Source organism: Diabrotica virgifera, chromosome 7 (genome assembly GCF_917563875.1).
Source record: "Diabrotica virgifera virgifera chromosome 7, PGI_DIABVI_V3a".
Classification (NCBI taxonomy): Eukaryota; Metazoa; Arthropoda; class Insecta; order Coleoptera; family Chrysomelidae; genus Diabrotica; species Diabrotica virgifera.
The window spans coordinates 150,840,634-150,853,213 of record NC_065449.1 but is presented as its reverse complement, the minus strand read 5'-3'; the positions used below and the strand labels follow the sequence as shown (position 1 = coordinate 150,853,213).

General features: G+C 32.3%; 2 protein-coding genes across 3 annotated transcripts in view; one reads left to right on the top strand and one right to left on the bottom strand.

Annotated features, from left to right (window-relative positions):
* The window catches only part of LOC114335824 (EF-hand domain-containing protein D2 homolog), a 276,872-nt gene that overhangs the window by 42,935 nt on the left and 221,357 nt on the right, over nt 1-12,580 (bottom strand). The gene's annotated exons all lie outside the window — the stretch shown is intronic.
* LOC114335823 (ero1-like protein) overlaps nt 1-12,580 on the top strand; it is a 43,890-nt gene that overhangs the window by 13,952 nt on the left and 17,358 nt on the right. Inside the window, exons 1-2 of one of the 2 annotated variants that reach the window (XM_028286112.2) lie at nt 10,024-10,272; nt 11,945-12,083. In XM_028286112.2, the coding sequence (XP_028141913.1) occupies nt 10,039-10,272; nt 11,945-12,083 (373 nt within the window). In that variant the 5' untranslated portion in view covers nt 10,024-10,038. Of the gene's footprint in view, nt 1-10,023; nt 10,273-11,944; nt 12,084-12,580 lie in introns of those variants that run through there. The other variant, XM_028286113.2, reaches the window with a different exon arrangement.

Here is a 12,580-nt window from a genome sequence, read left to right as displayed (position 1 = left end):
GGTCTGGCACCTATATCAGTGTATCTGGCACCTATATCATTATATTCTTACAGTATATCAAGTTCTTCTAGGCCTAGCCACAATAGCCTACAGTCTACTTCAGCCGCCATAGCTGCTTGACTATCTGAGCAGAAATAGTTTCTTCTGGCTTGGTTCATTTCCTTGGTTCCGGAAAGTTTCCGGAAACTTTCCGGGAATATTGGAAATTTTCGGAAACTTATGGAAATATTGCATTTTTATTAAAATTATTATAATAAATTATACAAATCAGTAGTCAGCTTTACTTATTGTTGTGCTATTACGACTAACTACAGAAAAATTCTGTTAAAAATTACTTACTTACTTAGTCCTAAGCCTTTCTACCTTTAGGTGTAAGGCTCTGCTAAAAATTAAATGTCCAAAAATACTTACTAAAAATTTATTTAACTTAATTAAAAAATACTCTGAATATTTGTTAGTAGTCATTATAATTTAAAAATAAAAAAGTTATTTTATTTAAAAAAATATTAAAATGCTCTTCACTAGTGAGGCTTTGTCCTGTTAAAGAAGAATCAAGTAAGTTTGCAGCATAGTGCACAGGCTTCATTGCCATTTCTTTTCTAATTTAGATAAGCATTCCTTCTTCTCAGACTTGCTGATTGGAAGTAATGGAATATTCTCGGTAAAAATATTTTCTGTATCCTTAAATGCCTCGACAACCTGGGATATTTTAAACATATTGCCTTCCAATAAAGTACCTAATCCATTTCACAATAATTGGTCTTAGAACAATTGCTACTTTTTGCAACTTTATCCAAAATATTTCCAGTGAAATATCCAGACAGTTCTGTTTAAAATTCCGTGAAAATTTTAAATTTTCTCCCTCTATGACCATAAGTATCGGTAAAGTACTTTTAGACGCAATAATGTTATTTATACAATTAAGGATTGAACCCCATCTAGTTTTTATAAGAAGTTTTAATGATATTAGAACTTTTTTGTAGTTTTGAATTTTTTCTTTTAAAAATTCACTAGAAATAAACAAACAAAGACACATTGAATGTTCGAGGAGGACTTTGATGATTTGGAAGATTGTTGGGAAATTGATGATTTGGGAAATCTTGATTTACAATATTTATGTACATTGTAAAGCCCAAATCATGATTTGCAAATTTTATACATTGTAAATCATGATTCGGGAGTACTCCTCTTAACATTCAACGTGTCTTAGTTTGTTTATTTCTAGTGCATCTTTATTGTGATTTTAGTATAGTTTAGGCATTTTTAGTATAAAAATAATGAAGGTAATGATCAAATCAATGTTCCACATGGCAGTGGTATAGGTTCGCCGGCCCTGTGAATTAAATAGCGCTACTTCCATGTATATTCAAATTATGTCACTGACTCTTATGTTCAAAAGGCTCTTGGAAATATTCTCAAAAGTTTTAGAAAATATTATGGAAAGTTCTCGGAAACATTCTTGAAAATTCTCGGAAATATTCTCGAGAATTTTCCATTGAAAGTTTCCGGAAATATTCGCGGTCAGGAGAATATTGCCATTTTTTGTAGGCGAATATTCTCGGAAACCTTCCAATGTTCGCGAATATTCGCTTGGAAATATTCTCGACTTACATCACTAGGAATGTTGACCTGACAATAAAACACTGAAAACTTTTGTTTTCAATGCTTCCACAAAATTTATTAGGGTAATGTCACTACAGCGGTTTCGGCAGAGTGCCTTTCTCAAGTGTCTACTATGTATTTTACTATGTGTCTACGTATTAATTAAAGTCTCTTAACTGAATACATAAGTTGAAGAGTGGGCAACTGATTGTCTCAAGTTGATCATAGTGCGGCAGATTCGTGCAAATATTATAAGTATTGTGCATTGAATGATAGAAGCATATAATTTGGAACACATATACTACACATATAAAGGTTCAAAATTAGATATGAGGCCATCTCAAATTTTACCTTTTACAAAAATGGCAGGCATTCAAAATAGCGACGATACATATGTGACTAATAGCACGATAACTATTAAACAAAAAGTCTGACTTCAACCAAATTTGGTATATGGGTTCTTTTTTTGATGTATAAGATCGAGCTCCTGAACCGGAAGAATCGGTTTACCAGAAGTTGTGTTTTTCCTGAGTTTTTATGTAGAAATATGTTGTTTTTAATATTTTTTCACCCTGTATGTATTAATTTTTCAAAAACGTAATACCGGCATTGAAAAGAGCGTACAAATATTTTTTGGGAAATATTTTGAACTTTTTAGTTATATTAATTACCATTTAATAAATGCATAACTTATCTTCACATGTACCTATGTGCGCCAGATTCGTACAAATGTTTTAAGAATTATTGTGCATTTAATGGTAGAAGCATATAATTTGGACCACATATACTACATATATAAAGGTTCAAATTTAGATATGAGGTCATCTCAGATTTGGCCTTTTACAAAAATGGCGAATGTAAATATGTGACTAATAGCACGATAACTTTTGAACGAAAAGTCCGATTTCAACCAAATTTGGTTTATAGGTCCTTTTTTGGATGTTTAAGATCGAGCTCATGAACCGGAAGAATCGGTTTACCAGAAGTTGTGTTTTTGCTGATTTTTTATGTAAAAATGTTTTTTATTTTTTCAATTCTTTCACCCTGTATGTATTAATTTTTCGAAAAGGTAATACCGGCATTGAAAAGAGCGTAAAAATATTTTTTAGGGAATATTTTGAACTCTTTAGTTATATTACCATTTAATAAATTCATAACGTATCTTCACATGTAGGTACCTACTATGTGCGGCAGAGTCGTGCAAATAATATATAAGAATTATTGTGCATTTAATGGTAGAAGCATATAATTTGGACCACGCATACTACACATGCAAAGATTCAAAATTTGATATGAGGCCATCTCAGATCTTGTCTTTTACAAAAATGGCGGGCATTCAAAATGAATCATCCGCCCATAGGTACATGTGAACATACGTTATGCATTTATTAAATGGTAATTAACATAACTAAAAAATTCAAAATATTTCCTAAAATATATTTTCACACTCTTTTCAATGGCGGTACTACCTTTTTGAAAAATTATAATATAAGGGTGAAAGAATTGAAAAAGAAACATTTTTACATAAAAAACAGTAAAAACACAATTTCTGGTAAACCGATTCTTCTGGTTCAAGACCTCAATCTTATTCATCAAAAAAATAACCTTGATGCCAAATTTGGCTGAAATCGGACTTTTTGTTCAAAAGTTATCGTGCTATTAGTCACATATGTATAGTAGCCATTTTAACTGCCCGCCATTTTTGTAAAAGGAACAAAAACTGAGATGGCCTCGTATCTAAATTTGAACCTTTATTTGTGTAGTATATGTGGTCCAACTTATACAGGGTGTAACAAAAATACAGGTCATAAATTTAATTATATATTCTGGGACCAAAAATAGTTCGATTGAACCTAACTTACCTTAGTACAAATGTGCTCATAAAAAAAGTTACAGCCCTTTGAAGTTACAAAATGAAAATCGATTTTTTCCAATATATCGAAAACTATTATAGATTTTTTATTAAGATGAACATTTGGTATTTCTATGGTAGTAGTATAAGAAAAAATTATAGTGAAATTTAGACACCTCATAAAAATTTTATGGGGGTTTTGTTCCTTTAAACCCCCACAAACTTTTGTGTACGTTCCAATTTAATTATTATTGTAGTACCATTAGTTAAACACAATGTTTTAAAAAAATTTTTGCCCCTTAGTACTTTTTCGAAAAGTCAGTTTTTATCGAGATATTTTGCATATTTGTCAAATCCACCACATATTTGTATATGGCTAAGTACTGTGACGTGATTTTGTCATGCGACTGTTTTCAGCTCCTTGCCTATTTATTTATTGTGAGAGGTTGTTTACATAATTTGATTTATGACCGAGACCTTTTTAACAGGTATATTAACCTCGATATTTCTTTCTAGAAAATGCTTATTTGATATTTGTGTAAATAACCCTTCGATTGTGTTCTAGAATGGGATGGGCTCTTCCGTGATAGTCTTTCTTATTCTGGAACATTGTAATAAAATATATAAATAGGGGATTTGAAATTAGTGAGGGCAGTTACTAATTTCGACGCGATATTATATTGTTACGTTTTTGTGAACGGGTTTGAAATGTATTTTTAAAGTAGATAAATAAATATTTGCAAATGAATTAAATAAGTTAGTATGTAAGTGTAAAATAAATTAGATATATTGTTGTAAAATTAAGTGTTAAATTGTAAATGTTATAAATTAAACAATTTCAAGTAAGTCTTTTATTTATTTAATAATAATTAAAAGTCAATTTGCGTAATAGTTCACAAATAAATAAATCAGTACAGTAATAACCCAACAGTACGATTATTAAGTACGATTATTAATATGGAGATAATAGGAAAATTTATTTATGATTAACATTTTTAGGTATATTTTGAACCATATTAAAAAGAAGCCACATCTCGATAAAAGGTGCCTCATCGAAAAAATACAAAGAACCAAAAAAGTTTTAAAAACACTGTGTTTAACTAATGGTTTCGCAGTAATAGTTTAATTGGAACGTACACAACCATCTGGGGGGTATAAAGGAACAAAACCCCCATAAAATCTTTATGTAAACATATTAGAAAAGAAGCCGCAACTCGATAAAAACTGCCTTGTCGAAAAAATACTAAGAGCCAAAAAAGTTTTAAAAATATTGAATTTAACTAATGGTATCACAATAATAATTTAATTGGAACGTACACAAAAGTTTGGGGGGGGTTTAAGGGAACAAAACCCTCATAAAATTTTTATGGGGTGCACAAATTTCACTATAATTTTTCTTTAAGATATTCCTGCCATAAAAATGCCACATGTCCATTTTCAATAAAAAATCTCTAATAGTTTTTGATATATTCGAAAAAATCTATTTTCATTTTGTAACTTCAAAGGGCTGTAACTTTTTTATGTGCATATTTGTACTAAGATAAGTTAGGTTCATTTGAACTCTTTTTGGTCCAAGAATAGGTGATTTAATTTATGACCTGTATTTTTGTTACACCCTGTATATGCTTCTACCATTAAATGCACAATAATTCTTATATTTGCACGAATCTGCCGCACATAGGTACATGTGAAGATACGTTATGCATTTGTTAAATGGTAATTAACATAACTAAAAAGTTCAAAATATTTCCTAAAAAATATTTTTACGCTCTTTTCAATAGCGGTACTAACTTTTTGAAAAATTAATACATACAGGGTGAAAGAATTGAAAAAAAAAACAACATACATAAAAGCCAGGAAAACACAACTTTTGGTAAACCGATTCTTCCGGTTCAAGACCTCGATCTTATACATAAAAAAAAAAGAACCTATATACCAAATTTGGTTGAAATCTGACGTCTCGTTCAAAAGTTATCGTGATATTAGTCTCATATGGTCGCCATTTTGAATGCCCGCCATTTTTGTAAAAGGCAAAATCTAAGATGGCCTCATATCTAAATTTGAACCTTTATATGTGTCTAGAGGGTGTCCCAGAAAATAGTGCGTTCCTTAAAGGTATAGGTAGAAGGCACCATGTAGAACAAAAAACTCATAACATTTTTTTCTAAATGCAACCGTTTGACCAAAAAATTAAAATACATTTTGGTATGCAAATTTAAATCTGACAGCTATGTGAGGTACGCAAATTTAAGCATAGACAGTCCCATGTAAATAGATAGAAGACAGATAGTGAACAGATAGTTTTAAAGAATCCTGTTTAGTGTCAGTGCCGAAAATGTTTTCGAATCGTGAGTGTATTACCTATTATGTTATTATGTTGATTACTTATGGCAGATCACTAAATGGAGAGGCATACTATAATTATTTCTTTCAAAATGATTTGCCGGTATTTCTCGTCGTATGAATGGTGTTTGTGAAAGTGGGTTACTTTTAACATTTATTCGGTATAATAATTATTTTTTCTACGGCCGTGCTAAAAGAGCCACTTTCACGCACGCATTTCGTTTCCGAAAGTTGCACTATCCCGCACGGCGTGCGGGAAAGTAAAATATATTGTAATATGGCATTATAATATATTATAATACACGCAATAAACTAATATTTAGATATTATTTTCTAATTTATTTCAAATTTATCTTATTGTGTTCATGTTTTAATGAAATTCGCGCAATAATTCGATGAAATAAAATTATTTTGACATAATATTTAAAAGTCAGATCAGTAGACAATTACAATGGTTTTGAATCGTCGTCATGGAAACCAATATCGTCGTTGTGGTAACCCATTATATTGAAAGTTTGGGAAAGAATTAATTTATGCATTTTCACTTCTAAATAAAAATTGATATAACTCTGGCTTTTTTCCAAACGTACGGCCCTAGTAAAAATATTGTTCCTAACTCATGCAGAAAGTGTTTTCCCCGCACTCGACTGCTTGCCCGAACTCCGCTATCGCGTCGTTCGGGTCAACGGCAGTCTCGTGCGTGAAAGTATCACTTTCCGCACTAGTTAGGAAAACAACTATTCAAGTAAGTACAACTTAATTATTTCAGTTCACAAGTAAACAAATTACTGAGACATTATCTGGTGTATTTAAGTTACACTGTAAACTATGTAATTCAGTTAAATCCCTTAACATTCAACACATTTAAAGCTTACTAAATACATAATACTAGTTCAGTTAAAAGATGTGTAATTCGTTTAAAATTATGCAATAGGTACCCATTTCAATACATTTAAAAAAAATAATTTTAGTAAACAAATGGTACTTAAATACATAAGTACTATTAGGTTGGATTATTTTAAATACTGTAAATCACAATCACAAACGAGTTCTTATTATCTGTTATTATTCCGTAGTATGTACGATGTTGTCAGTTTATTAAAATTTCTAAACATTAAAATACAGGTATATGGAAAACAATGTTATCTTTTTTTTTGGAAACGGTTAACTTTAGAAAAAAATGGTATAGGACTTTTTTGTTCTAAATTGTGTATTCTATCCATACCTTAAAGGAACGCACTATTTTCCGGGACACCCTGTATGTGGTCCAAATTATATACTTCTACCATTAAATCACAATTGTTTCACATATCGGCCGCACTATCATTCAGAATTGTACATATGAATTTTTTAATTTATTAATTTCCATAGATTCTAATAAAGATAGCTTAAGACCTTTATTTTGAATATAAAGAATTTAAATCGGTTCATTAAAAGAAACACCCACACCTTAGGGTAAAAGGGTTATCGATTATATATATATTCATTAAAAGAATGATTATGATCTAGAGGGTGAAGTGCGTACGTAAAATCTGTTTCTCTGTTATTAAAAGCTCTTTTGTATTCTGCTATCCGTAATCAAAATGTGATTAAAATTTAATTAAATTTTTGTCGTTTTTGCATTATTAAAAAAATTATTTTATGTTCTTACAACAATTACCTACTTATATTTTTTATAAAATATATACATATACACAACCAAACTTATATTATGGAATCACCATGTATTTGAAACCTGCAGCTTGTGGAAGCTATTAGGTGTACGTATATCAGTTTAAACGATAAGAAGAAGAGTTCGTGTGCCCAAGTACTATATAGCAGGAGACAGGTACAGCATCCCGAGGTATCCAGGCAACACAAGATTGATGACGTAAATTGGTGTCTTCGACGCCAAAATTAGAACATTGCACATTGGCAAACTGTGCTATTTTCAAACGAAAGCATTGTTTATGTAAAATCAGATGATCATTGAATTCGTATTCGCGGTGTGCAAGTACTTGGAAGGGATACGCGAAACGATCGTGCGCGAATAGCGGAGAAAAATTGTAACTTTCTTTAAATAATTCATATTGTCAATTGAAATTGTCAAATTGACGTACATTTCACACCTATTGTCATTTAAGAAGAAAAATTATATATTGCTCCACAATATTGATATGATATGCAATTATTATATAAAGGTAAATTTAATTAATTGTATTTTGCTTGCAGTACAAGAATGGTGTGTGCAGTGGAAAATAGCTATCAATCCTGACAAAACACAGGCCGTCATGTACCAAAAAAGAAGAGGCAGGCCAAATGAGGTACTATCCCTATTTGATACCCAAATTGAATGGTCAAATCAAGCCAAATACCTAGGCGTAATGTTGGACAAAAGGCTGACCTTTACAGAACACGTAAAACAAACAATCAACAAAGCTAAAGCCCTTAGGAGTCAACTCTCATCGCTAATAGGTCGAAAGAGTAAACTGAGATTTAAGACAAAGATTAGGATGGCAAATTGTATAATTTTGCCAACACTAACATACGCCTCAGCCGCATGGGGACACACGTGTAATACCAACAAGAAAAAAATACAAACCATCCAAAACCACATGATCAGAGAAGCTCTGAATATACCTAGATATGTCCCATTAAGATACGTATTTGGACATACGCAACAAAAGAAAGTCCTGAGAATGATAGACGAAAGAGCACAAGAAATATTTAATAATATCAGGAACCATCCTAGCAGATTATTAAGAGAATTGACTAATTACGACGAAAACCAAAGAACGGTACATAGACGGCCTAGACAGCAATTAGCTGGATATAGAGGAAACCCTTAAAAATGAAAAATTGAGATAGCCACATGATATCGAAAGACAAATGTCGCCCTTCAAGCACTAAGTACCCTTCAGGTAGGTCAAATGGACCATAGCCGCGGAATGTGAGCATCGAGGTCACGTACTGACAGACGTGGGCTTGATGGCCACACCTTTCGGGCGCTCAGCCGTCGAGCAGAACAAAATTTATTTTGTCAATTCGCCGGCTGAGTGACCGAGCACACACGGTCTGGACAGCGAGACACCGATTTAGATCGGTGCCTTGATGTCCGGAACACATTTTTTTTAGGACACAAGTCCAAAGTAAAGAAAAAAATGAATTTAGTCATTAATAGGGAGAAAAGCTCTTCTAGCTACCCCTAAAACCAGGTGGCTTAACCACATGAAGTAATACAAAGGATGTCCCATTACCCAGGGCATCCAAAGTAACGTTAAGGTCAACGCCTCCCCATTCGGTATGTCCTTCGATGGGGAGGGGTGGAGGTATAGCTTGGGGGTCAGATAGGTACCACTCTATTACGGGGTGTGACCGGTTTGATCTTCGGACATGTGGGTTCCACTTTTCCATTGGAACACACATGTCCGCCGGGGCTGGGGTTGATACGAGCATGTGTGTGTGTGTGTGTGTGTGTGTGTGTGTGTGTGTGTGTGTGTGTGTGTGTGTGTGTGTGTGTGTGTGTGTGTGTGCTTGCAGTACTGCATTTTAATAACTAATTTTGTTTACTACATACAATTATGTACGTTTTAATAACATAACGTAAATCTTATTTTTTCTTCTTATTATTTTTTTTGGACTATGGCCTTGACAATTATCCAGTAACCAGGACCATATGATTGGCCAATATAATTAAAAGTGCGAATAAAAGTGCAGAGCGTAGAAACCAGGTGTCGCTTTTCCGAACTTGCACGGTCCCAATACTTAGAGGGCGAGGAAGACAAGCAATAACGGATACTGCCAGATCTGTTTACAAATATAAAAGAGAAAGTGTCATGTTCTGGGGAGGAATTATGATCGGTAAAAAAATCCTTTATTTCCCTCCAACCAACTTCAATAGCTCGCAAGTATATTGATTTGGTTCTATAACCTGTAGTTGGGCTCCGGAGAGGTGCAATGAAAGAAAATTAAATTTAGCTTTAATTCGCTTAAAATAATAAAGCATATCAGATGATTCCATATAAGTTTGGTTGTGTGTACATAACTCCCCACACACACACATCCATTAAATATATTCATAAAATCTCCCACATTTGATTGATCGAGTTTCACGTTACACTTTGATAATTTTTATTTAAACTAAGCATTCTCTATTATCAAAAAGCGCTTTCATGGAACCGAAACCATCATATTATTGGTTAAAAACTATTTCATTCTAATTATATAGGAACGACTGACGATACTGGTGTCATATTTCCGCGATGCTCGTTTCTGTTTGTAGGTATACATTAATTATATTCATTACTAGTTCAATACGTGTTCGTTGTTTTCAACATATTGTTAAAAACAATGACAAAAGTCACTTTTTAAGTTGTCTTCTCGGTAGGATAGACGAATGCCGATCGGATTTTGAAAACGTCGCTCATTTTAACGATCTAAAAGTGTATCCTCGATTGAAAAGTCTTCTAGAAAAGCAGTATTTTAAGTTTTTTAGGGTGAGTTAAAATCAAAAATCTTGGCACGTTTTTCTTAATTAACAGCACAATCAATGACACAAGAACATTCGCTCATTTTTCTAATTGCAGCATCAAACTAGTTGTAAAGAAACCTTATAACAGTTCACTTTTTATATATTTCAGATTCACTTCTTCATTACCTTTTCGATTTGGTTTATCATAAATCCATTCACGTGCCTGTAGAGGTGGTTTTCGTTCATGTCTCTTTATCGTTGCTATCTGATGTTCACCATTCCCTAAATTCTTTCACCAAATCACGTTCCGTTTCCCCTGATAGTTGAATCCTTAAAGGTTTTTTAAAAATCTTGCTGTAGGGCAAGCTTTAATAAATTCAGTTGTCAATATCTGCCTTTTATTTCCTTAACATTTTTTAAAAGTTTCTCTTTATCGTTGCTATCTGATCTTTCACCATTCCCTGACTTCTCTCACTAAATCTCATTCCATTTCCTCTAATAGTTGACTCCTCAAAGGTTTTTTATTATTATTATCTTCTCGTGACAGTTCTTTAAGTCACGATTAGACTAATTGACGTCAAAAATAAATTGTAACTTTACGGGAAATTTATGCAGGAAAAAGTGCAAAACAATAAAAACAAACAATTATTGTTATCACGATTTTTACCGCTTAATTAAAAAATTAGTGACGCACATTTCTGATGCCTTTAAACTGAAAACAGTGAAAATCCTTGAACTATTTTCTTGTTGCATTTTTACATTGACTATTATATTTTTATAATAATAAAAACCACAATTGTATTTACAAATAATACATCTTTGACATTTATATTTTCATCAAGTATACTTGTTAAATGTGAAAATCGTGTGATTTGTGAACAATGTTAAAAAACATAGTTTGGTAACCCTTCTTCTTCTACAATTCGTCCCCATTGATCTATGTCTTACATTTGTCTTTTCCGCATTGGACCAGCTATTTGCCTAATATCATCAATCTATAATCTATACCATCTTCGATCGACCTCGTAACGTCCAATATCTTCGTTCCATCGTTATATTTTTTGTTATCTCCGGTTTAGTTTTAGAGATTTCGATGATTTCTATTGTTTTAGTTTTGCTTCTTATCCATTCGTTTTTTTTATGTCTTTGGATGGCTTTGTGAGTTTTCTTGATTCCGCTTAAATTTTCTTGGTATATATCCACGTCTGGGCCCCGTATGTCAGAACAAGTATGACACATTCATTGAATACTTCCGTTTTTAATAAAGTTATATTTTATTTTTAATAGTGTACGAAAGTCTTCCAAATGGTGCTCATCACATTCTTATTTTTCTGTTTATTTAGCTAGTTGGGTTACTGATATCTACCTGATGGCTTTTCTTGAGTATGTATGTTTTTGAACATGTTCTTTTTATTTGTTAGGTACTTTTAATATACCTTTTGCATTAGTTGGTATTTTTTTTGTTTTATTTTCATGTTTAGTCATTTTTGCAGTACTACATAGATCTCACCTCATTATAATTAATTCTTCCTCATTTGTTGCTATCAGCAGTAAATATATCATCAGCGAACCTAATATGGTTTAAATAGTTTCCGTTAAATCAGAATGTTATATTGTTCCAGTTTACGTACTTCAAAACTTTTTTTATTATTTAATATATTTAACAAGAAAGTATAAGTAATTATTTAATATTTTAGGTAAATTTAAAAAGGCCATGTCCGTTTTGGACAGACGATAGTAAATGCGCTATGAGAGACTGTCACGTGAAGCCTTGTCCTCCAGAGGAGATTCCAGAAGGACTCAAAGGAAATTCGCAACAGAAAGTAGTACCTGTAGGTAAGAAAATAATAAATTTTACATGTAAGTACTTAATTATAAACAGCTATGGTTGCTTAAACAACGCAAAGTTGAACCAAAATGGATCTACAACTTAAATTATAATTGCCACCAAAAGCGCTCCAGAGACACTCACAAGGATGGACTCGAAAAATTAAAAAACAATACCATATATAAAGAGCTTATCCGAAAATTGAAAAGGATTGGAAATAAATACTTCAAAACAACCAACACTTTTAGATCTATTCTGTCCAAAACTAAACCCAAAAACACACAACAAAGATCCAAAAACTGCATCTATAAAATAACCTCTGAATGCAACAATTTCTATGTAGAAGAAACTGCAAGACCAAGAGTAAATGAACATGAAACATATATCAAGAACAGAGACTTCTAGAAATCCCAAATATGCAAACATGTCTGGGACAACGAGCACAGAGTAGAATGGGAAGATATCTGGAACAGATGACATGAACATAATATGTCTGGGACAACGA